Here is a 26,034-nt window from a genome sequence, read left to right on the forward strand (position 1 = left end):
ATGTTCATTAAAAATGATTGTTACTTTAAAAAAATCACCTGGATTTTCTCTTCCACAGAACAACTGTCTCAAGCCTCCAATTTTTTTTTACACAGCTCAAGAATTTAGAACTTTTCTGGATTAGTTGCTCTGTACTGCCTCCAGCATCTCGGGATACTTAATTTAATATGCAGATCAAAACTGCACAGATTGCTTAATGTAAGTCAAAACAATAGCCCGTACAGATTCATTATACGTGGCAATTTTTGCTTCTAGCAACTCATCCAAACATTCAGCTACTACAATACATATGCTGTCAGTTTATGATCTTCTGAGCAAAATTCCCAAAAACACAACTCCAGAATTAAGGCATAGATAAAAACTCATTTGGCCTGATGTTCATATTGCTCATGTGGCTGCATCCCAACTAGTTATATCGTCTCATCATTCTCCTCCACCCTGGTTCCCTCCCCGTATGGAACAGTTCTCCATTAAAAAAACATCCCGGCTAATATTGCATTCTTACCAATATAAGGAAATTTATTCTAAACTTTTTTTGATCTTTCAGTGGCTATCATTTATTAATGCCATGTTGTTCTATCTCTCTCAATTGGAAACAGTTTTCCTGAGTCATCCGATTAGGCTCCTCTCCAGAACAAAAATCCAATGTCTTTACTAGCTTGTCTGGTAGTGCATACTTCCAGTCCTGTCAACAACCTTTTAAGTCTCCTCTGCACTCTCTCCCATATTTCACTGTCCTTTTGTTGTCTCGTGGAAAAAAGAATGGACACACTACCCTGAGCAGAAACCAACCCGATTCAAATCAGTCATTAAGCTTATATTTCCACAGTATACATTTACTTTTCTTTCATTCACTTCCATATCCACACTAAACGCTAGTCTCCATTTGTTAGACTAATTTATCCCAATCTCTTTGAACTTAGTTCACATATATCTAACTACAACTACATTTGAGCTGCAGTAATTCTTCTTGTCTCAATCGATGTACAGAGGTTGGGACGTAGGCAGCGACAATACCTAACAAGCTCATTCTATTGAGAAAAAAGATCATATTCAAAGAAATTCAATCAGTTTAATGATAAATTGCCCCCATTATATGAATAAATATTACAAAGAGCTCTGGTACTCTGCTGAACAGCAAGTCAATTTTGTCAGTTGATACACAAGAAATTGCATTTATTATTCAAACAACCTGGTGTTGCTGGTGTGATTTATAACTGGAGGCTAACTTAAAATATTGGACAAAAAGGTTTTGTGATTTATCAGAAAGGAGATAAAAGCAGCTGCTGATTAGTGATGGAATTAGTAGGAAGTATTTATAATCTGGTGCTTTTAGTGGATCAGATGTTCTGCTTTCCAGTAGGATTTGTAAAAGACATTGGGAAACTATGCTGGATAAAACCATCATGTAGCTATTGACATGAAAGAAAGTAGCTGTCTCAGACATGTTGATTAAGAAATATTGAAACTTCAGCTTGAATCTTTTATGCTACATAATTACTACCCAGTGTGCTCCAAAAGATCTGCTCCAGTCTTTCGTGCAAGCTATGATGAACTATGTTATGAAATATCAACTATGTAGGCCGGATACATCAGATTAAAGAAATCCACAGCTGCTGCTAAACTGCAGCTTTCAGCAGATGTATTTGTTGCACATCAAAGTTCCATTCTTATGCATTACAATATATTTTGCAAGATGTCAGAGTCACTACCTTAGTTTGATATGAGTTTGTAAACCAGGAAAATCTTAAAGCACCATAAAGGAAATGATATTGGAAACACAAGAGACTGCAAGCTGCTAGAAAATCTTCTGCCATTATGAATACCAAAACTTTATTAAGAAATTAAGTAGAATTGCAGCTGAAGTTGTAAAAAAATAATTCAGCCACTTCAAACAGAATTAACTATCTATTCAAAATATCACCTTTAGTTTTATCGTAAAACTCCAATTGCTCTGAAGTTCCAAGTGGTTCAGCATTTGTCTCATTTGTTGGTGCAATAAGTCCTTAGTATCCATGGAACTCGATTCACATACCTCAAGTTCAAGTTTAATTGTCATTCAACCATACACATTTAACAGCTAAATGAAACCTTTAGCTCTGGGGTCAAGGAGCAAAACACAATACATGCAGCACACAACACAAAGCACATATAGATAACACGTACAATCACAAAAAATTAATAATATTAGCCCAAGTCACTGAGTGGCAGGCCTGAAGATTGATGTGCAGTGATATTGTTCTGGAACTAACATTCCTGCACGTTCCTCATCACACACCAGTGCAGCTGTACACAAACGTAAACACCGAGCAAACACTGGAGTGCAGCACCGACGTGAGGGACCAGCTCCCAACCCAGCATGGACGCCAGAGCTCCTGGCACATCTCTGCCCTTTCCTAGACTGTGTCTGACGCCTCCTTCACTGGGCGGTTGCAACAGGCAATGCCGTGGCATGAGGGCCTGACCCAAGCAACAACCGTGGCCACGCAACTCCCCTGCTATCAGTCTCGTCAATGAACCAGCAAACCAGACTTGCAGTATTCTACATTACCAATGTCCAACAGGGTCTTGCAATCGCAAGAAAAACATCCAAAACAATCATTTGCACCATTTGTTGAACCACGCACTGCCTCCATTGCCTTCTTCTCTGGATGGCTGTAGCAGGCAATGACATGGTACTCAACAAGCCCATGCTACAAAGTTCTATTGCAACACTTAGTGAGGTAGCCTGCAGTATGTTCTGTTCTTCAGATCGAGCAGTATCTCGCAATCATAGGAAAGATGTAAAGGATGAACAATTGCACCATTGAATGGACCTGGAGAAGCCACAGCGAACAAGCACACCACCATTTTACCTGTGAGATCTGCTGTGTAGTACCAGGAGTAGGGCTGGGGTATGCAGATGGGGGGGGGGGGGGGGGGGAGTCAGATTTGGGAATACCTGAGTCCAGAACATGGACTGACATCAAGGTCAGCACTGGGAGTATGGGCTGAAGTTCAGAATGTCAATTTGTCCGTCAAAACTACAAACTGAAACTCACTGGAAGATTTTATATATTTCTATGTAACGTTAAAGTAAATTAACACAGTCCTTCGATAAAAAGAGCAATACTCAATAGTGAATATAATTTTCAATCTGATACCAAAGGGTGCTGGGTTATTGGAGTATTACTGCATTTAATGAATTAATTTGCTTCAGCACTGATTGAGATGAAATAGATTCGAAGAAATACAAGTGAATCACTATTTCACCTGGAAGGACTCTAGGTGATAGAAAAGGACAAAGAAAAGCAGCAGATGCAGCATCCCCTTCAGTTCTACGTTGCATGTTATCCCTCATAAATCTGTGAAACTACCAGATCACTGTAAAGCCTTGTCTGAATTAGCTGTATCTTTCAATGGAGAAATCAGTTGTCTTTAATTAGTTTCACTTGTAACGTGCCTCTGGATCCAAAGTAGCATAGTTGACTCAGGATCATCTTCTGAAATTGATTAGCAAGTTAAGCAGTTTTATCAAACTACTGTAAGAGCAAAGGCTCAGACAGGCCACCTTGGCAATGGAAATAAGAAAGTTATCAATACAATTTCTTTAAAGTCCTCCTCACCAATACTTTAGTACTTAGCTAAATTGGGTATTAACTTATGAGGGATAATGTGCAACATGGAAGTTCATAACATTTTATTTTGAGATGGTGGTTCTTTGAAGTTATGGCAGACAACAGATTTTTTTCTCTTTTTTTATTGTTTTTTTTGCTTCTGACCTTATACAGTCAAACATAACTCTTCATATTGTTTGTTGTCCCTCAAATTGCTCCATGCCTAATGTGAATGATGCTACCTTAAGTACATAGTTTTACCACTATTCATGAAACTGAGCCTAGACTATAAATCAGCTAAATTATATAGACTAAATGTCACTAATTTTAATACCACAGTCATTTGTAATCTTACAAAATATACATTATCAACATTATGCATTTTAAATAAAGGTTTAGTGTGTCTCCTGTGTTTAGGGTCTCAAATATGCAGACTGTTGCTACAAAATGCTAATCATGACTGTTTGAAAACACCTGTGGTGCACTGTGCATTAAGTAAATATAACGAGTCAAATAGTGACAAAGCAATGAATTGAATTAGTTACTCAAAGGAAAGTCCGGGGATCAACGAACATCAACTACCATCAGTGTAAATTCCCTCTTCATAGCATCAGAGGTAGGAATGTTTATATCATAGGTGAATCAGTATGCTAGAACTGCACACCTAATCATTTGGACAGTAATGAATATCTTCACCAGTAAGATCTCACACAAAAATGAGAAATAAGGTTTAATAATCAGTATTTATGGACAAATGTGTTATATCTCCCTTTTGACTTGAGAATTCAGAACTAAATTTGTTGCCATTTCCCTTTGTTCTTAACTTTTGTTTCTTTCTAGTTCCAAAGATCTTTCTATTTCCATAGTTATCCTTCAATCTTTATTTTATTTTGTTTTAATTTTCTTTTTCCATATGTTGGACTTGAAATAAGTTCCATTACCTCATTCAAACTTCTGGACTGACTTCATCTGCTTTATAATTGGTGCCATTCTCTCAGTCACTATGTTCCTGCTCTTTGTAACTCTCCCTAAGCTACTTTGGCTTGCTGTTTCTCTCTCCTGCTTCAAAGGCTGCTTAAAACAAATCTCTTCAATCATTCCTACAGTCTTCCTCTTTAAGCTTTCCTATCTCCCACTTAACTTCTTTCCCATTTGTTAAGCAGCCGCAATGTCCCTCAATGTAAGGAATGCAATAAACAAAAATGTCAGCAACCCAGTTCCATTTTGGCTTAACTTACTCGTGTGATTTCAAATCGCTTCATTCAACTTATTTTATTTCAATGCTACATAAGTGCTTAGTTTATAGAATGCATATCCTCCACTGTCAATCATGGCAAAGTGACACACAAAATCCAGTATAGATACATACAAGTGGGCTACAAGGGAGAAGAAAATCTAAGTTTTAACCATATCACAGTCCACATTGTTAAACATTTCAACATTGTAAACGCTTGCTTCTTTACATCTATTCCATCTTATTACAAAAGAAAGATAGTTAGTTCCCTGATTCTATAATAGAAACGAGGGAGTTATGCTTAAAATCACCTCTGATCTATGGTAGAGTTACATTACAGTTCCAAATTTCATGCCTGCACTTCACATGTGAAGATATACAGTAAAATCAGGCCTTCTCCACTGAGGTTGGATGAGACTGGAACTAGAGGTCATGGGTTAAGGGTGAAAGGTGAAACAACAGGGGATTTTCTTCACTCAAAGGGTGGTGAGAGTGTGGAACGAGCTGCCAATGGAAGTGGTGGAGAAATTTGGGTAGTAGGGGTGTGGAAGGGTATGCTCTGGCTGCAGGTCGATGGGACCAGGCAGAATAATAGTTCACCATGGACTAGATTCTGTGCAACAGTGTTCTACAGCTTTACGACTCCATATGTTACCTTCCACTAAACCTGGAATGGCACAGTGGATTAAGTATATTGGGAAGTGTATTTTAACTCAGAATATACTGATGGGAAAAATTACTTCCTTTGTTGACAAAAAAAACTTAACAAGAGTTGAGTTTAAATATTAAATAGTGCTTAGTTACAAAGACAATTTTGCACCACATGCCAATTCCCAGTATCAAACATATTTACAGCTCTGGCATGGAGTTTGACTGCAAGAGGATGTTGCAGAGGATGTCTGACTACACTGAAGTGTTGCTTGAAAGTAAGTTGTTGAGACTTACCGAACTTCATTTCAGACACAATCCGCAGACAGTGGAGAAAGGAAACTCCTATGCATTTTCATTTAAATTCAACTGTGTGGCAATTTCCTTCCATGAATTTTGTATTATAAATTCTTGTTTAAAATATGCAAATCATTAACTGTTCAAAAACAAACTAACAATTGAAAGCTTAGTCACGTTTCAAGTTTCAAGAACATCTATATTGAAATCTGTTGATGGGGTATAGTCAAAACATCTTTTTTTTCTACTGACTATCTATTTAAATAATAAACAATTCCTGGCAAGGGTGGATATGGCTAAGAATTTTTATGAAACTAGTTATTAAGAATGATGAACAGAAAATTATTATGTGTTTCTAGAAATAAACAGACCATTATATTGCAGCTTGTGCTGGCAGGTAGTGATGTTGTGTGCAGATTATCCAAAACAAGTGATAATGAACAAAGGGATATTTGAATGAGTTTTAAAGCAACAATTACTCTATGAGAATATAGGGAGTACCGCATTAAGAGTTACATGCAAAAGAACCAACTTAAAGCTAAAATATACATGTTTGTATATTGTATTAACCTAATAGTGTTGGTCAAATGTTTAAGATTATAAGTTAGCAAAACATTATAATTCAAATGAATTTTTATGTAGTCTATTTGTGCTCTTATTGCATGACTTTTGATTTTCGAATCACCGAGAGCTCAGTGCTTACTCATACTTGCTTTTTACTACAATCAGATGTGAGTATACTGGTTAATACCACCCAGCTGCTGATCCTGAAAGGTTTCATATACTTAGCTCCCTTAGACATTTGATCCCCATCTCAGGTTTGATAATCCTCAACAAAATTAAACAAGAGTTTGTTAGATACCTTCGCATGAAATACCAGATGAACAACTGAACCAAAAAATATTTTAATCTGCACAACCTCTACCAAAGAAATTTTCAAGGACACACAGACACACAAGCATTGTGCACTTGAATCCTGGTACGTCCCCCCCCCCCCACACCCAAAAAATGGTCTTGCAGCAGGAATGCTGCAAGCTGCAGATATTGATGTTGGAAGTTGGTGAGGCATTGGGGTGTGCTGGAATGGAAAAACTATACAGTCCTGATCAACCAAATCAAGCAGGAAGTTAGAAAAACCATTTGCTAATTGTGAAAGAGGCATTAGAGGCAAAGAACCAATGAAAGAAAATCAATGAGGTCATGGGTACAGGTCAATTGGGCCTTTTGTAACATTAGGTTTGAGTAGAATATACATGGATGAGCTGAAATTTATCAAGAGCAGATACGTGGATACTAGGCAACACAGCACTGGAACAGTTGAGGCTGGATATGGAAGGGGTGCTTCCAATGATATCGGCATAAGGTTGAGCTAGATTATACAGCTGGAAGTAGGGGCAGAGTTTCTGAATTGGAGGATACAATTAGGAAGTTCAACTCAATATCAGTAGCTTCAGAGAGATGAAGGAGAATTAGAAGGGAAAATGCAAGATGGTCATTACGTCATTTGCAAATTTGGTTGGAACCTTTTCAATGCTATTACAAGATACTGATCTGACTAAAGAGACTCAGATTAAAAGCACATTAAAAATGCACTAACTGGAGAGGAGACAACATCACAACATTTTGGAGAACTTTAAATAGCTGTAGAAAAGCATCGACTGTGTTTTTCTGAGAAGTGAGTTGATAATCAGGTCCTGTAAGGAAACAGAGCATCACCAAAGGAGACAAACCCAGTTACAAGGATGAATCAAGAAGGAAGATCTCATAAAAGATGTGAGGATATGAGGAGTTAGGCCAGGGAAAAGAACAGCACAGAAAAATCTTGATTCAAAACTAGAGCACAAGAATCTTGTAGGAGGTTTGATCTCAATGAGGGAAACAATGTGATCTTAGTGACAGAGGTCATGGAATTCACACAGGTTTTGGGCAAAACTACAAGGAAAAAGGGCCAGATGTGTGCAATGATAAATAATGGCAAAAGGAAGACAGAAGGTTAGGATCTTCTGTGGAAGCAGAAAACAAGATAATATTTGATAGCACTAAATCACAATTGCAAACACCTTCACATCACTTACTGATGTTAATGAAAGTAAATATTCATAGTTTGACAGTTCCAATGTCTAATGATGACAATGCATCTCATTCACAGTATCAATTTAGCTTAAAATAGTAAATCAGCAAATTTGAAAAAAAGATTGTGGAACCTGGTACAACCTAGATTCCTAGAAGGATTATATAAATGAATTGGCACGCAAGCTTTAATGTCAATAATCTCTTTAAAATTCTGGCCCCGAAGTAAGTGCGATTAAAGTTCTGAACACTTTTTGCATGGATATTACCTCTATACTTAAAATCCTATTTGAGCAATAGTCCAAATTTTATGCTTCAACAAAATCATTTTGTATATGCAGTACAACAAACCTGACTATGGCGAGACATTTCGTGATTGCGTGTCTGTCAACTAATTCAGGGAGAGATGCTTTTGCAACCTGAAACAGGTTGTTCTTGAAACATTTACCTTCAAAGGTCTCAGGTTGCAAAATAAGTAAACCTAGTTTTATGGGGCTGAGGTATTAGTTTGCAAAAGTGAATGAAAACAACAAGGGGACAATAAATTAGTGGTGAGATAGTAGATGAAATAAAGGTTATGTCCTGATGAAGGGTCTCAGCCTGAAATGTTATTTATTCTTTTCCATAGATGCTGCCTGACCCTCTGCGTTCCTCCAGAATTTTGTGTGTATTACACCGGATTTCCAACATCTGCAGAATCTCTTGTGTTTAAGAAACAGCAGGATGAATTTAAAGCAAATATGCTCTTACTAAGTAGAAGAGAGGGATTCCCAGTCTGGGCCCCCTTGAATGTCAAGGATCATACAGAGTATGACAAGAGAAAAAATGGAATCTTAAGGCAGATGTCTAGGGATCAACTCTGCAGAAAGTTTAGGGGGCAATGTAGAAATGGAAGAATGTTATAGTCCCAAATGATTTTTTTTACCTTCAAATGAGAGGAATGATACAATCACTGCAGTTAAGGAAATACTGTGAAATACTGTGAACAAGGAGGGTGAATATTAAGCAAATCCATGTCCTTAGAAGCAGAAAAAAAAACTGTAATCCTGGTTTTGCTTTTAAGAAAAACAAGGGAGTGATGGCTCTGATCACTCTCCAATTCTCAGCCTAAAGGTGTAAAGTGAAGGAAAATTGTTAAACTGATATTCTTGTTTTAAAGAAAAAGGATCAGAATAAGTAGTTTCAGGCTGAGCACCCTATTTTGGCAGAGGGCTAAATAAAGTTGAGGTAACAAAAATCATTATTTAGAAAAGGCACAGATGAAGTAAGAACAGTCAGCATGGATTTGCAAAAGACTAACTTGATTGAAAATATTGAGGAAGTCACAAAATTGGATGATGAGAGCAGAAAATTTGTTGTAGTTTACACAAATTAACATCAACAAGATCACAGATGGCATCCGGAGGAAAATGGCACATTGGAACCACAAATGGCCCTGTGTTCACGTGTTTCCGCAAAGATTATTTGTAGTGATCTTCTGTAATCCCATGATTTCTGTAGTAAATTTATCAATGATTTGCATATAGATGCAGGAAGAATGAAACAAATGATACCAAATCGATACTGTCCTTGCTTCACCTGTGCCTTTTCTAAGCAGAAAGAAAGCTGTATGCTGCAGGAAGATACAGCTAATTGGTCACATGGGCAAAATAGTAGCAAATTGAATTCAATGTGGAGAGGCTTATGAACAAGCACAATTAGGCAAACAAGGCAAAAGGAACAGAGAAGAAACTTTATAGGCATGTGGAAGTACAGAATAACAGAAGGCCTTGAAATGCATGCCCATGGATATCTGAAATTAGATAAAGTGGTTAAGGAGAGATACAGCATATTACATTTGTTGTAAAATCGCATGACCTAGGAGGAGGGATGCATAGACCATTTGCTTAGTAAGCTACTGGTAATTTAGGTATATGGTCACTTAAAGTCATTGCATTATAGTCAGGGCAAGATGTGACTGGAGAAAGTGCAAAGCAAATCTATAAGGATTTTATCAAGACTGGTGAACTTCTACGCAGAGAAGTTGATTGGCTGTGCTGAAGGAAGCTTAACTGATGTTCAAAAGGTGTAGATTGGGTGACTATTTCCTTCATCAGCAAGGACAATAATTAAGGAACACATTTTTGAGTAATGTTGGGGAGAAACTAAATACAGCAAGACAATGGTTGAGTCTGCAACTGAGTGTCTGAAGAACTGATGTAGTCAGAAACAGCCATTGCATTAAAATATAATTGATGACCATTCAGTATGCCTTTATCAGGCTAATAGACAGAGATGAGCAGCTGAAGAAGTCTAAATAGCCCTTTTTTGGCAGCAAGGCTGAATTACCTCCATCTATGTTGTTGGATCCAACTTTTCAATTGTTATTTTCTTTGCAGCTTAGCAATTAATTGTCTGCTTGCATTTTATATAACTACTCATATACATGTACCAGTTTAGTACATTTCCTTTGCCTTTTCCAATGTGTCCCCTAGTGGTTACATTTGTATGATTCTGGAAAGCTCTGCTGCTGAATTATTTGAATAGGGGGTTTCTAATTGGTTAACTCTTATCTGCAAATTGAAATGGATTTTTTCTTATCTATGGAGTATACAAATAGATGACCACGAGGCTGCATCATATTTTGTCTTTGTCTTTTTCTTTTGATTCTCCCTCTCTTCAATAAGTAGACCTCTTTCACTGTCCATTTTCAACACTCTGTGTTCTACTAACACTTAAAAGAATCAACAAGTTCTGTGCCTCTTTCCAGACTTCTAAAAGAACCTCAGATTAACATCAAAATCCAACAATGTCATATTTTTAAAAAATTTCTTGCCAGTTTCTTATAGTCATAGAGTTATACAGCAAGGAGCAAGGTCCTTCAATCCAACTTCTTTACGTGAACTAAGCTAGTTCCAGTTGTCTGTCCAAATAAATTTTAAATTTTGTAAATGTACCTGCTTCTACCACTTTACCTGGCAGCACATTCCATATAACCACCACTCCATGTCATAAAGTTGCCTCTCAGATCACTTTTGAATCTTTCCCCTCTCACATTAAACCTATGCCCTCTTGGTTTAGAACCGATTTCCCCGCCCCCCCCCCCACCACCCAAAAAGGCTGTGACTATCTACCATATCTATGCTTCTCATGATTTTATAAGCCTTTCCAAGGCTACCCCTGAGCCAGGGAAAACAGCCCCAGCCTATATAGTCTCTCCTTATAATTCAAGCAAAATAATTGTTTTTGTATGTTGATTGAGTGTAGGAGTATTTCATAATAAGATCAAAGTGAAGTTGTTCTTTGAAGAATTTAATTTTATGATTATTTCAGCAGAACTCACCTAGCCTTCTGAAAGTATAGGGTTAATAACATGAAGCTTCTATGTTGCATATTTCAGACAGGAGATTGAAAATACATTTAAGGAATAAGTTTCTAGAGGTGTACAATCCTTGCCTTTGCAAACCTTCACATTACCTACCTATGACCTCTTGGCTTGCAGAAGATGATGGAAATATAAGTTTTCTTTCCTTAAAATCATACAAGACAAATGTGCACAATTCAAATGGGAGTAGGAACAGTGTTCATTTACAGGAAAAGTTTGCACAGTTATGCAAATTGTTGATCATTTGTCAACTGTTCAAATATGAAATACAATCTCAAAAACGTTAAACACACCTTAACGATCCCTGGCCCACCATCTAAAACCAGACACAACACAGACTGTATTAGAGTTTTTCCCTCTTGATAAAAAAATCATCTGAAGAAGTGTATTTGAAGCTTAAGTGGCATACAGAATTGTGTACAAAAGGAGCACAAGTGGTTCTCATAGTCCCTCAAGCCTGCCTCACCATTCAAAATAATCATGGCAAATCAGTCCCAAACCTCAGCTCCTCTTCTATGTCACTTCCATATAACTTTCAATTCCCTTATCTTTTGGAAAATTGTCAATCTTCTCTTTCAATATCTTAAGTGGTCGAGTCCCCATAACCCTTCAGGGTTGAGAATTCCAGATGTTAACACACTCCACAAGATGAAGTTCCTGCTGAACAGTCTCTGCCTAAAACATCGACTATATTTTTTTCCATAGATGCTGCCTGGCCTGCTGAGTTCCTCCGTCATTTTGTGTGACTTGTTGAGATGAAGTTCCAGTGCAGTTTTAAATAATTGCCCCCTTGTCTTGTAACTATACATCTTCATTCAAAGTTCAAAGTAAATTCATTATCAAAGTACATATATGTCATCATATACAACCCTGAGATTCATTTTCTTGCAGGCAATCACAGTAAGTACAAGAAACACACTGAAAGACCACAACAATGGACAACAACTAGTGTACAAAAAAAACTGAGAATTTCAAAAAGATATAACATAGAAAACATACAGCACAATACAGGCCCTTCGGCCCACAAAGCTGTGCCGAACACGTCCCTACCTTAGAACTACCTAGGCTTTACCCTAAGTAACAATAAAGATGACAATAAATAAATAAACAAGCAAACAATAAATATAGAGAACAAGTTGAAGAATCCTACAAAAAGAGCTCATAGGTTAAGGCTCTCTTACTCGTAAAAACATCTCAAAATTTACTCTGTCATACTTACTTTGGAGTTTGTACATTTTGATAATATTACCCCTCATTCTTCTAAACACTGTAGTAACTATATCTAACTTCTTTTTATACACATATTGTAGGGCAATCTGCTCATTCCAAGAACTAGCTTAATGAATATCCTTTGGACTGTCTCGAGTGCCAGCACATCTTTTCTTAAATAAAGGACCAGAACCATGCACCATACTCCATGTGCTGCCACACCAACACCCTGTTCAGTTGCAGTTAAACACCAACTGACAAGCAATAAAGAACAATATGCCATTTTATTGTTTAATTGTTTGCTAAATGTTATGCAATTTTTTTGTGCGGATCATGGACAATAAACCTATACCCCTCTATACTTTACTCATTTGCAATTTCTCTCCATTAACAGCTGCTTTTTGATTCTTCCTACTGAAATGCATGACTGCACATTTTTTTACATTAAATTCTATATGCCAACTTTTCATTCACTCTCTCAAATTACCTATCACAGTTGCAGAGTCCAAGTATCACTATCACAGCGTGTCCTGTACAGGTGGCCCCCACCCCTTTACAAAGGTAGAGCGTTCCTATGAAACCTTTCTTAAGCCAAAATGGTGTAAAGTGAAGAACCATTAATTTATACGGGAAAAATTTTCATAAAAGCAAAAATCCTCTTTGTAATGCGAAAACAGGTTACTAATGTAGGTCTTTTGTAAAAGCGAAAAGGCGTAAAGCGAACGTTCGTAAAGCGGGGGACACCTGTACCTATACTCCTGTCATGAACAAACTTGGATACCTTGCACATTACTCGTTCCTCCAAGTTATTGATAAAAGCAGTAAATAATTGGGGCACCTCACTAAACTCTCTATTCTGGAAAAAAACACTTATGCCAACTCTCTCTCTCCTGTGTAATAGAGCAGTCTTCAGTATATCTCAACATGCCTGGCCACCTCACAAAACTGTAAGCTCTACTTTCGTGCACTAGTGTTTTACACGGCCCCTTATCTAATACCTTCTCATCTGAGCAAAAGTAAACATGAGGGGGAGGCCCTGGAATTTCTTTTGCGGCACCAATGAGCACTCCTGTTCTGGATAGTAGACAATAAAAACGTTACATTCCTGGGACACTGCTGTCCCTAAATTCTCCTCTTAGTAGATTTAACATGAAATGGAAGCCGCAAAGGTAGGTTGTCAAGAATGTAACTGGGCTCCAAAACATGATTGAAAAGAGTCTATTCCTGACTTCCAGCAAGCATGCTGTTCACCTAATGAATTGAACAAATTAATTCTGAAATCCATGGAAAGGCATAAGAAAAAGGGATCACTCCTGAGGCATTTTAACTGCATCCTCATGTCAGAAAAAATGTCTAACTCCCTAACATTTTCAAGACTTAATTCACCTGAAGAAAATGCAAATATATATCTATACTTAGTCTGTAACAACATCATTTTATTATTATGCAGTAAACTTATTTTCCATTGGACATTGACACAAGAAAAAAAGAACCAAACTCTGTAACTGACACCTCCTGACACAAGAATGGAATTTCACGATCAGATGAGAGCTCAACTATTCGTATAACACCAAGATTAAACACCAATTCAAAATAAGTCTCTACAAGAATCTCTGGTTTCACAGACCATAAAAATCCCTGCACAAGCAACATCAAACTGTCAAAACAAATTTGTATTAAAATTCTTGAGGAGTACAGAGACGGATGTCTGTAGTAACCTTAATACTTTTTCTGTTTTCTTTTATTATGATTCAATTTCCAAAAGAGACAGGAAATTAGAATTAATTTGTGATTTTTGTAATAGTGCAATCTTTATTTTTCATGTGTAGCATTTAAGAATGAACTGTAAGTTATACAACTGCCATATTCCCTGAACGTGGTTCAGTAAAATAACCACTCTATGATTTCAACTTAATTTCCACCTTTTCAAATTAATAGAAAAAACATTAAGAGATGATGCACATTGATGTTTTTGAATACAGATGTACAAAATTGGTGTAAACATCAACCATGTGTTTAACTGATGGCACATTTAAAAATATAGGTTAACTCAACACATAATTTTAACAGCAAATTTAAGCATTATCATCTTCAGTATCAGGCACTAATTGCTATATGTAGTGGAAAATATACATGTTTTTAATCAAAAGCATTACAATAAAAACTCTCCTGATCAAGAAGGATCAAAGGAGTTGGGTACAAATCTATGGGGAAAATAGGCTTTAACTCGATTAGATGAACAATTTGTACCTGGCACAGATCTCCTATGTAAAACTGTCAACTAACTTCCCTGGAATTGGGAATTAAACCTAATTTTCCTTCCTATTCTGAATCTGTTTCCTCACACTATTCCTTTCTAGAAATCCTATTCTGCCATGCAGAATCATCTTTTGAAAATGCACGTATTTTGCCACCAGGAAATGCCATACAATAATATATTTGGCTAGCAGTGCACTTCTTCATTGGAATGCATGTCATTTAATTATTGCTTTTCCAATGCCTTAAGTATTACTTTTATTCACACTGCTAGAATTACTATAGTGAATACTTTCTCACCTGCATTGCCACAAAATCAGTTTCAAATTCACATTTCTTTAGAAGCAATGTGGAAAGAGAGAGATGGTGACACAGGAACAACAAAGAGAGAACACACACAAAGAAACATTGCACAAAGAGCGGAATATTTGAGCATTACAGCATCCAGTGCAATCTGATCTGAGAAGAGAAAATCCAGGCTCTCACCCCTCAGAACAAAACTGTAGCTTTGGTTCATGTGTACTGTTACGCCCATATGCCCTCCTCATCATCCTATTGGCCGATGTGTTTGAGGACATGCATGGCAGCATTGGAATGAAACAAAGAGAGGGTTAGTCAGTTTGACACATTAGGACATTTTTATCTCTGTTGGTTGAAAATGTGAGTTTGTTTAAAATAGACAGCCGGCAGCTTCAGCACAAAGATAAACAAACATACAGATTGTCTACCGAGACAATTTCACCCCTTTGGAACCTACTAAACAGAAGCCAAAGCAAAAACAAGCAGAATCCATTTGACTGAAGTACTTACCCAGTAAAAGAGTTTAGAATTTGAAGGATGTTTCTTGATTGTTTAGTAATCCCTGTATACTCTCTAACAAACAATCGGTACGCTCATAAAATCATATCCCAACAAAGGCAAATATTAAGCAGGCTTAGACCATGACATTTCATGATATGCAGTTTAAAAAAATTGTTCTGACACAATTCCTCAGAGTCTAAATAAGAAATTGCAACTCTGAATTAATTCCAGAAACTCTCATTATAAGGAAATGATGGGGGGGGGGGGGCATTAGCTTAATGGATAGACAGAATACACATCATGAATTCACAAAGGTGTAATCATGAATTATTAATCTTTAATTACAGAACACCAACTCTGTTCTAATTCAGTCAACATATGTTTCATCCTGTTTCGATTTGCATTAACTTCATTTAGGTCCATTTTCAATGTCAGGATTTACCTGCTTGCAAAAATAGATTATCAGACAGCCTAGAAAAGTATGCAAAAAACAATTAAATATTCTTAGGGATCTACAGTAACTTGAAAATGCATCCTGCAAAACAAGAGATCCTTTTAATTTCTGTTAAATTAATAATGTCCTTTCTTAATAGCTAATATCAAAATATATTGTTCATATAAAATTCAGCTGAGCCAAAAGAAACTTGCATGTCAAAATAACGTCTTAAAATAAATAAAATAACTACATCAATCTTATTCACTCCTACAAACATTGTACATTTTTTTTTCATTTAGAAGCTTTAGGCACTTGTGCTCCCATGGCTACCAGGGTCAAAGGTGAATAATATAAGGAAGACATGTAGAAATTTAAATGGATCTTTAGCCATGGATTGGTTAGACCATTGCAACAATGGAGAGATCAATGTGAACACACAGCTTAACGGATTTGGACTTTCAACAAGCAGCATGTCAAATTGTTGCCTTTAGGTGTAGACTGTGAGACCTATAGCTGTTCTAGTATTTCACTAAAAAAATGAAGATAAACACATACAGATTTAATCACAGCAGCATTAGGTGACGGATGACCCAGCTACGAGCTTCTATGAACTAACTGCAATTACCTTCTTCTGCCACTTAGCAATGGATTGGCAAATTAATCACTTGCTTCTAGTGAAACAAGGAATGCCCATTTCACACTTAAATACCTATCTTGTTACAGCATCAGATCAGTTTGCTTTAATCTCTACTCAGAATGCCACAGATCTACTTTGGGCTTTAGCAATACTGTTCCAAAAGAATATTTTTGCCTTACTTTTGAAAAGTAGAACATTTTTAAAAGAGTGTAAAATAATCTCATTGGGATTTAGTCACTGTTTTGAATATCCTTTCAAAGTAGGCTAGAGAAAAATGAACTAAAGTTGCAATTATTATGGAGAACTACAAATTCTGTAGCCTGCAACCCATCAACCTGAACACCAGGAGAAATAGTAGGTCCCATGAAAGCTCACAAAGCTTTATTTTACAAAGAAGCTGTAATTTTCAGATCATTCTCTTCCCTTTCCAGTTTTGATCAGCACAAACCATTAAATTCTGAAATAAATTCCACTGTGAATAATGCAGCATGGCAAGTAAAAATAATTATTGACATTTATAACAAATGATGGAATTAACAATCTAATGGCCTTTGTCTGATTTTGTTTTAAAAGATTGATCATTTATTCCCATAGTCTTACTGTCAACTCTTGGAACATTTAGAATCAAACTTTATTTACCCGTTTCCCCCCAATTTTGTTCAATGCATTCAAGAAAAATATATAAAACTGATACCTTGTGTGAAATATATAAATGAAATCACAAGTTCTTTGGTTCCATCATAGTTTGAAGATTAAGAAAACACTTTTCTTCATTTCTCTCAAAGTTACTGGGAATAATTTGCTATTAAATGTTATTTTTGAATTAGGATCTTCATATTCTTTATGCTGAGAGCCTAGAAATTATGAAGAAATGAAAACTGGATGTTCAGAATAGGATATCTTTAAAGGGCAGTGCACCTAAATGTAAGATAAAAACATAATCATAAAGGTGTCTGCACTACAATTTTCAGCTAACAGAGCTACATTATTGCTCTTATTAATTTTTGCATTTGCCTATTGGATGTTTGCAGAGGACAGCTAATTTCCTATGTTATTACAGAATTCACTTTATAAAGTTTGATAGAGTGTCTGCAGACTGGGCAATGTAAGAATATGGCATTGCATTGGACTGGTATCATGCTACACTTCATTCAAGTGGAATGATAATAAGAAAAGGTTCCACACATGATGGTTTAGTGCACCCGGGAATCAGACTGAAATATGACCCCTAACTACACACTGTAATCTTTCTATGTAAGTACCATCTGGAAAGAAATGTGAAGGTGATAATGGTAGCTTCAAATATAATAGTTCTGCTTGTTACCTGAATACAGATCAAGCTGGAGTGGTGTTACAAAATATTAGGAAGGTGTGATTGTCTTCTTGAATTTGTTCAGGAGAACGTTTTGCAACTGGTATGTTATAGTATCATGCAATAAGGCCATACTAGATTTAGAATTGAATAATGAGACAAATTTATATAAGAGCCTACCAACTGTGAACATTAGTGTAGCACAGGGACAACTGGTGGAACTGCTTCCTTACAGCGTGACACAGGTTCAATCCTGACCTTGGTTTGCTGCTCATGAAGTTTGCACATTCTCCCTGTGAGCATGTGAATTTCCTTTGGGTGCTCCAATTTTCTCCTACAGGCAAAAACGTGCAGGCTGGTAGGTTAATTGGCCAGTGTATGTTGCTCCCAGTGTGTAGGTGAGTGGTTACATTTGGGCAAATCTGATGAGATCATGGGGACAATAAAAGATGGGATTAATTTTGTGTAAATAGGTGTTTGATGACAATTATGAACTTGGTGGGCCAAAGGGTTGGATTCCATACTGTATCTTTCTTTGACTTGGACCAATAGCAAACATTACATGCTCAATGTCAAGGCCATTTACAGAAAAGCAAAAAAAAAATATTGTTTGCTAAGATTTAGGTGAATCTAACTTTAAGTATAACCAGACAGGGCTGTTCCCGAACAATTAGTCAATAGATGATTTAAAAAAAAATCTCTGAAAGGTGGTGAAATAAATCCTGAAACAGATCCATTATATTGCACAAGGGAGCCAGGACTCATTTTGCCAAAATAAGTCATTAATGATGAAAGAATTCAAAGACAAAATGAAACAAAAAAATTTGAAAGAAAAAGAAATGCAAAGAGCAAACACAGATTTTGGCAGATGGCAAAGAAAACAAACGAAATAGAGGTGTAAAAGTATATGTACGAACTAGATAATGGAAATATAAATATTAATTTGCATGGGGTATCAAAGCCAACAGAGCAAAGATTTTTGACTATATTAGGGAAAAGAGAGGGTTAAGAGCCCCAGGGACGTCTGATATCAGTAATTTAAATGAAAATAAGGAAATGATGGACATTTTGCACAATTACTACAACAGACTAAGCAGACTGGGCTTATATTCTCTTCATTTAAAATAATGTGAGGTGATGTCATTCAAATGTACTAAATTTTTTACATGGCTTGACAGGGTAGTTGCAGATTTGATACAAAATTCCCCCTAGTTGAGGTGTCCAGAACTACAAGTTATTCTCTCAATGAGTTGGCCACTTGGGACAAATGAGAATCTGCTACATCCAGTTGATTGAGGATATTTAGAATTGCCTGTCTAAAGAGGGGTGTGGAGACCCAGTTTTTGGTCATATTCCAGACTGAGACCTTAAGACTATGAAACATACGAGCAGAATTATGAAATTCGGCCTATTGAGTCTGCGCCACCATTTGACCATGGCTGATTAATTTTTGCTCTCAACCCCAGTATCCTGCCATCTCCCCGAACCTTTGATCCCCTTACTAATCAAGAACCTATAAAATCCACTTTAAATATACCCAATCACTTGATCTCCACAGGTGTCTGTGACAATGAATTCCACCAGTACCTAGTGACTAAAGAAATTCCTCCTCATCTCTGTTCTAAATGCACAGTGGTCTGTGCGCTCAGGAAAAGAGTCTCCCACTATTGTAAATATTCTCTGCACACCAACTCCACCTTGGCCTCTTCATATTCGATAGGTTTCAATGACATATCCCCTCAATCTTCCAAACACCACCGAGTAGAAGTGCTGAGCCATCAAACGCTCTTCATACATTAACCCTTTCATTCCTGGGATCATCCTAATCAACCTCTTCTGGATTCTCCCCAATGCCAGCACATCCCTTATTAGACATGGGGCTCAAAACTACTCAGAATAGTCCAAATGTGGTCTGACCAATGCCTTTTAAAGCATTATATTATAAACACAAGAGATTCTGCAGACGTGAAAATCCAGAGTTACACACACAAAATGATGGAGGAACACAGCAGGTCATGCAGCATCTATGGAAATGAATAGATAATTGACAATTTGGGCTGAAACCCCTCATCAGGACTGGAGAGGATGAGGCCAGAATAAGAAGGTGGGGAGGAGAGGGGAGGGTAAGGAGTACAGCTGGAAGGTGATAGGTGAAGCCAGGTTGGGGGAGGGGGGGAAGGAAGTAAGAAGCAGCGAAGTGATAGGTGGAAAAGTTAAACGGCTGGAGAAGGAGAGGACAGGTGGACCTTAGGAGAAAGGGAAGGAGGAAGGTGAAAGGCAGGTGAAGAGGAGAGGTGAGAGGGGAGCCTGAGTGGAGAATGAAATAAGAGGGAAAGAGGAGGGGGAAAATTACCAGAGATTAGAGGAATCAATGTTCATGCCATCAGGTTGGAGGAGGCGACCCAGAAGTAAAATGAGATGTTACTCTTGCAACCTGAGAATGACCTCATTGTGACAGTAGACCATGGACCGACATGTTGGATTGGGAGTGGGGATTGGAATTAAAATGGTTGGCTTGTCAAGCAGCCTCACTCTGCTGCTCCTAATACGGCCTCCTCTATATTAGTGAGAACCAACTTCACTCCATCCGATAAGAGCAGGATTTCCCAGCAGATATATCATTTCCATAGCTGCCACCTGACCTGCTGAGTTCCTCCAGCATTTTGCACACGTTCATCTTGAGTTGGGCACCATGGTACGGTAGCTTAACGGTTAGTGTTATTACAGCTGAGTGCATCAGAGTCCAATCCCAGCTTCCTCTGTAAGGAGTTTGTACGTCCTGCCCATGGAACATGTGGGTTTCCTCTGGGTGGTCCAGTTCCCTCCCAAAGATGTTTCGCTTAGTAGGTTAATTAGTCATTGTAAGTTGTCCGTGATCAGACTAGGGTTGAAATTGAAGGGCCAGAAGGGCCTATTCTGCATTTTATCTCTAAATAAAAAACATATAATCGAATCCCTTCCTTAATACCAACCCAACCTTTAGGGAAAGCTATGCATCCTTTGTACCTTTGCACCAATTTCTAAATTCACTTCCCATTTAGAAAATATTGGTAGTAGCTTTTATTCCTACTACCAATGTGCATGACCATACACTTCCCTACACTGTATTCCATCTGACACTTTGTTGCCCGTTCTCCTATTCTCTCCAAGTCCCTCTGCAGGCTTCCTGCTTCTTTAACATAGCTCACTCCTCCACCTATCTTTGTATCATTTGCAAAATGGGCCACTAAAGCTTAAATTCTATCATCCAGATCATTAACATATAACCTGAAATGTAGCAGACCCAACACCCACTTCACTAGTCACTGGCAGCCAACCAGAAAAAGCTTCCTTTATTCCCACTCTTTGCCTTCTATCAGTTAGCCAATCTTCTGTCCATGCAAGAGTCTTTCCTGTAATAATGCGGGCTCTTATCTTGTTTAGCAGCCTAATATGTCAAAGGCCTTCTGAAGAGAAAACAAGTAAACAACGTCCACTGACTCTCCCTTTGTCAATGCTGCCTATTATTTCTTCAAAGAATTCCAACAGATTTGTCAGGTGAGATTTCCCCTTAAGGGAATCATGCTGACTTTGCAGTATTTCATCATAGGCTTCAAGGTATCCCAAAATCTCATTCTTAATAATGGACTTTGACATCTTTCCAACCATCAAAGATCAGGCTAACTGGTCTATAATTTCCTGTCTTTTGCCTCCCTGCATTCTTAAAGAGCGGAGTGACATTTACAATTTTCCCGTTCCTCAGAACCATTTCAGAATCCAGAGATTATTGATAGATCGCTACTGATGCCTTCACAATCGATTCAACTATCTCCTTCCAACCCCTGAGGTTTATTCTATCTAGTCACGGTGACTTACCTACCTTCAGACCTTTTAGCTCCCCATGCACTTTCTCCTGAGTAACAGCAACTGAAACTTTTTTATATCTGGCATACTGCTGGTGTCTTCCACATTGAATCCTGATGCAAAATACATTCAGTTCGTCCACCATTTCTTTATCCCCCACTACTACCTCTCCAGTGTCTTTTTCGACTGGTCCAATATCCACTCTTACCTCTCTTTTACTCTTTACAGATCTGCAAAAAGTTGATATCCTGTTATATGTTATTGGCTAGCTTACCTTCATATTTCCTCTTTTCTCTCCATTATTATTTTTTAGTTGCCTTCTCTTGGATTTTAAAAAGCTTCCCACCCTCTTTCGCTTTTATGATGTCTTTGACTTCCTTGCCGCTATGGTTGCCTTCTTTTTTTGGAATGAACTGATCCTACATCTTTTGAACTGCTTCCAAAAACTCCAGCCATTGCTTCTCTACCACTATCCTTGTGTGTCCCTTTCAATCAACCTTAGCTACTCCCTCATGCCTCTGTAGTTCCCATGACTCTACTATAATACTAATACATCTGATTTTAGCTTCTCCCTATCAAAATACAGGGCTAATTTCTATCATGCTACGATCACTGCTTCCGAAGGGTTTCATTACTTTAAGCTCTCAAATCAAATCTAGTTCATTACACAACATCCAACTTAGAACTGCTTTTCGCTTGTGGGATCAGCCACAAGCTGCTCTAAAATGCCATCTCATAGGCATCTACAAATTCCTCATAGGATTTTCACAAACTGATGTTCCAGATCAGCTTGCATATTAAAATACCCCATGGCCATCATAACATTGCCCTTCTTACATGCCTTTTCTACCTCCTATTGTAATTTTTACCCAACATTCTGGCTAATTCCTGAAAGCCTGCAAATAAGTCCCATCAGGGTCTTTTTACCCTTGCAGTTTCTCATCTCTACCCACAAGGATTCTACTCCTTCTGATCCTACGTCATTTCTTTCTTAGGATTTGGTTTCATGTTTTGCCAACAAAGCCATCTTACACCTCTTCCCACCTGCATGTCCTTTTGAAACGATGTATATCCTTGGAAGTTAAGCTCCCAGCTGTGATCTCCTTTCAGTCATGACTCAGTGATGCCTGCAAATTTCTAAATGCACTTACAAGATTATTACATTATTATGTATAAAGAGTCCATTCAAATATAACACCTTCAGCACTGAATTCACCATCCTTTTCAATTTTGTTTCCATGTTACCTGGAATGAAACCTTATTTTTCAGTCTGGAGGCTTTCATAACCTCTCCTGCACGCTCCCTTTCTTTTACTCTATCCCTGCTTTTCCAAAGTGTTGAACAGCCCTCAACCCAGTAAACCACATCCACAGTCCTAGTTATGCAATGTGCCAGGACCCTGGTCCCAGCACCATTTAGATGGAGTCCATTCCGTTGGAACAGCTCCCTCCTTCCCAATACCAGTCTCAATGTCCTATGAATTCGAACCCACTTCTCCTAATCCTACAAATTTCACGCTCTGCTGCATTAACCTGTGCCATTTTGCATATGGCTCAGGTAACAAACCAGAGATTATTGTGCTTTTGGTTTTGTGCTTTAATATTGTCCCTAACTGCTCAAATTCCCTCAGCAGGATCTCTACCTACGCCGTTGGTACCCACATGACCTATGACAACTGGATCATTCTCCTCTGCAGGTCAGTGGAGGTGCCCTATATTAAGGCACCGGGCAGAATTATGTCTACTCCAAAGAGGAATTAAAGGCATTAACTGAAGTCTAGTCACCGCCTTGCCACAATCACTATAAGCATTGCACAGGGTCAAAACACTAAATGGTTTATGCCTTTTCTTATCCTTTTATATTACACCCTATGTTCCCTTGAGAATATAAAGTTTAAACTCATCAGACATCAAGAAATACAAATTGGAAGGGACCTCGTACTTGAAGAAGTACAGTGCAGTAAACTGCAATCCATCTTTATAAATAAGCGAGAACTGCAGGGATATTATGGGTGATGAGTTTTGGAGGGCAAATTTAGGACAGATGCAAGAAGGATTTTTGAGACCAGGAAATTGGGTTCATCTGGGAAACAAATGGAAGATTGTCAAATTGATATTCTCAATGGATAAGATCGGATAGACTTGAAAGGTGTTCAAACGAGTTTGACACATGAACTCTTGCAACCTACACATTTATTATTCTTCATGCATTGTGTCAACTGAAATATTATCAAAGCCTCTGTACTTGTGAACCAGGGCACATTCTACTGACTACCATAAATATGTTATTGATGTTGCATGATTTTAACTTACATTCAAGGCTTGAAATCTGAATAATAGTTGAACAACCAAATTGGAATTAAGCTAATTGCCTTCATTACCCAGGCAGAAGAAGATAACCTTTTCCTAAGTCTTCAGCTACAGGTTAATGGTGACCAATAAAGGAACAATTCACACAAAAGAAAAGGCAAAGACATTTCCACAATATAATTGAAAACATCAGAATCCTGGAAGGAACACATTTTGAAATACACTGGTTTACCAACAAAATGAATGCATGTAGCAGCATTTTTCACAGAAGCCCATTTTATCAGCAAATAAAACCATTAAATTAGCTAGATATTATAAGTGCTAATCCTTTGAGAAACAATTTTAATATTAAAGTACATGTTTAAAATTCCAGCATGAGCCATGCATAGTAATTGCTTGAGGGATTAGGAACAAATTGTCACTGTAAGCATCAGTAACAGCAAAGTAAATCATCTTGACAAGTGAGTGTAAATAACATGCAACACAATATTTACATAATAGGGCAACACTAACAAAGACTAGCCTTTCAATTCCTCAAATGTAGCTGCTGGGACTATTCAGATGGCAGATAAGTACAGATAGCAAGCACGGAATAAATTTGCCTTGTTGACTGAAATGAAGAGCACTTATGATAATGGTTGAGCAGACATCATTTGTGTTTGGCCCTAACTTTTCTAACTTGACTTGGAAGCAAAGTGGAATTTAACATATGGCTGGTACTCACCTGATCAGGAGAGGGCCTGTGGTTACTGTGCTGTGATCTTCCCGGTGAACGATGGTGGTGGTGGTGATGGTGATGGTGGTGATGGTCATCATCATAATTATCCGCCATGAGTTTCATCCGATTTTGTGTCTAAGGAAAGAAAAGGAATTAAAGTCTAATTTTTCCGCAAGTTATAATAGGCTACAAGCCAAAATGCCGTTGAAATCGAAATCAATCCAAAGCATAGCCATTTGCTAAAACAAATGAAGTAATGAAAGTAGCATGCTTAAATTCTGCATAATTTTGTACTATCATTCTGTAAAAGCTCCACTAAAGAAAGAGAGAGTAAACAGTCCATTAACAGCCAATGCTTGTTTGTCCTGCAAATTATGGCAATGCAACTGGTATACAGGTTGTCATGCAAAAACAGTCTTTAACAAAAATATATAGTTGTAGGAAAGCAATATCTCAGTCAAAATAGGGAAAGCTTTCATTTAATCACATTCAAAAGCAAATCCTTGAATTAGATCATCTTGCTTTGGCAAGTAGAGGTTAACCTGGTTAATGAAAATTAATCCTAGAAAATATTAGCAAGAAAATAATACTGCATAGTTTATTCATTCAGAAAGCTACAATATACAACAATAGCTTCTACCATAAGCCTGGGGTGTGTATCCAGAGCATCAATCATTTGTATGCTTTCTTCCATCTGGAAACAGGGTACAGCATTAGCACTAGATTCAATGCTGACTACCATTAGAAACAATATGCAGTAACTCTTTAGGCTTTTATTCTTCCTAAGTTTTATGTCATCCTAAAAAGACAGATTATCAATTAGAAAATATCTGAAAATAATTTCCTATTATAATTCCATAACTGTATTTTTATTTAGCACATTGGTTCAAGGTTAACTCATTCACTTACCAGTTGCAAATAGTTAAATAAAAACAGAAAATATAGAAAATTCTCAGTGGAGGGAACAAGGTAGAGTTAACATTGCAGGTCTGTGGTCTTTCCTCAGACAGATCATGAAATGCACCCTCTACGCTTCTCCCTTAGAAAAAGCTCCTTGACCAGTTTTCTGTTTCTATTTCAGATCCCCAGATACAACTGTGCTCATTATAATGCAGCAAGATCTCACAGTGAATTATTAGGCCAGTCTCTGGTCAATCTTACATTAAGGTCTACAGACTTGAGCATCGATGGTGTTGAAAGCATAACAGAGAAAGCAATTGAGTTTGTATTTGGAGGTGTTTTTCTAGGTGAAAGATTAGAGAAGAGGGAATTCTGAGTATCAGGTTTAAGAACAGCTCCCCTTT

At 37.5% G+C, this 26,034-nt stretch overlaps 1 protein-coding gene across 7 annotated transcripts in view; it reads right to left on the reverse strand.

Annotated features, from left to right (window-relative positions):
- LOC132377797 (ERC protein 2) overlaps positions 1–26,034 on the reverse strand; it is a 782,782-nt gene that overhangs the window by 149,545 nt on the left and 607,203 nt on the right. For 4 of the 7 annotated variants that reach the window (XM_059944157.1, XM_059944160.1, XM_059944156.1 and 1 more), the window contains one exon: positions 24,737–24,865. The exons of 1 other annotated variant lie outside the window; for it this stretch is intronic. In XM_059944157.1, coding sequence (XP_059800140.1) covers positions 24,737–24,865 — 129 coding nt within the window. Of the gene's footprint in view, positions 1–15,160; positions 15,227–24,736; positions 24,866–26,034 lie in introns of all 7 variants that reach the window. 2 more of the 7 variants (XM_059944163.1, XM_059944161.1) reach the window with 1 other exon arrangement.

The sequence above is a fragment of the Hypanus sabinus genome, chromosome 19 (assembly GCF_030144855.1).
Source record: "Hypanus sabinus isolate sHypSab1 chromosome 19, sHypSab1.hap1, whole genome shotgun sequence".
Lineage (NCBI taxonomy): Eukaryota > Metazoa > Chordata > Chondrichthyes > Myliobatiformes > Dasyatidae > Hypanus > Hypanus sabinus.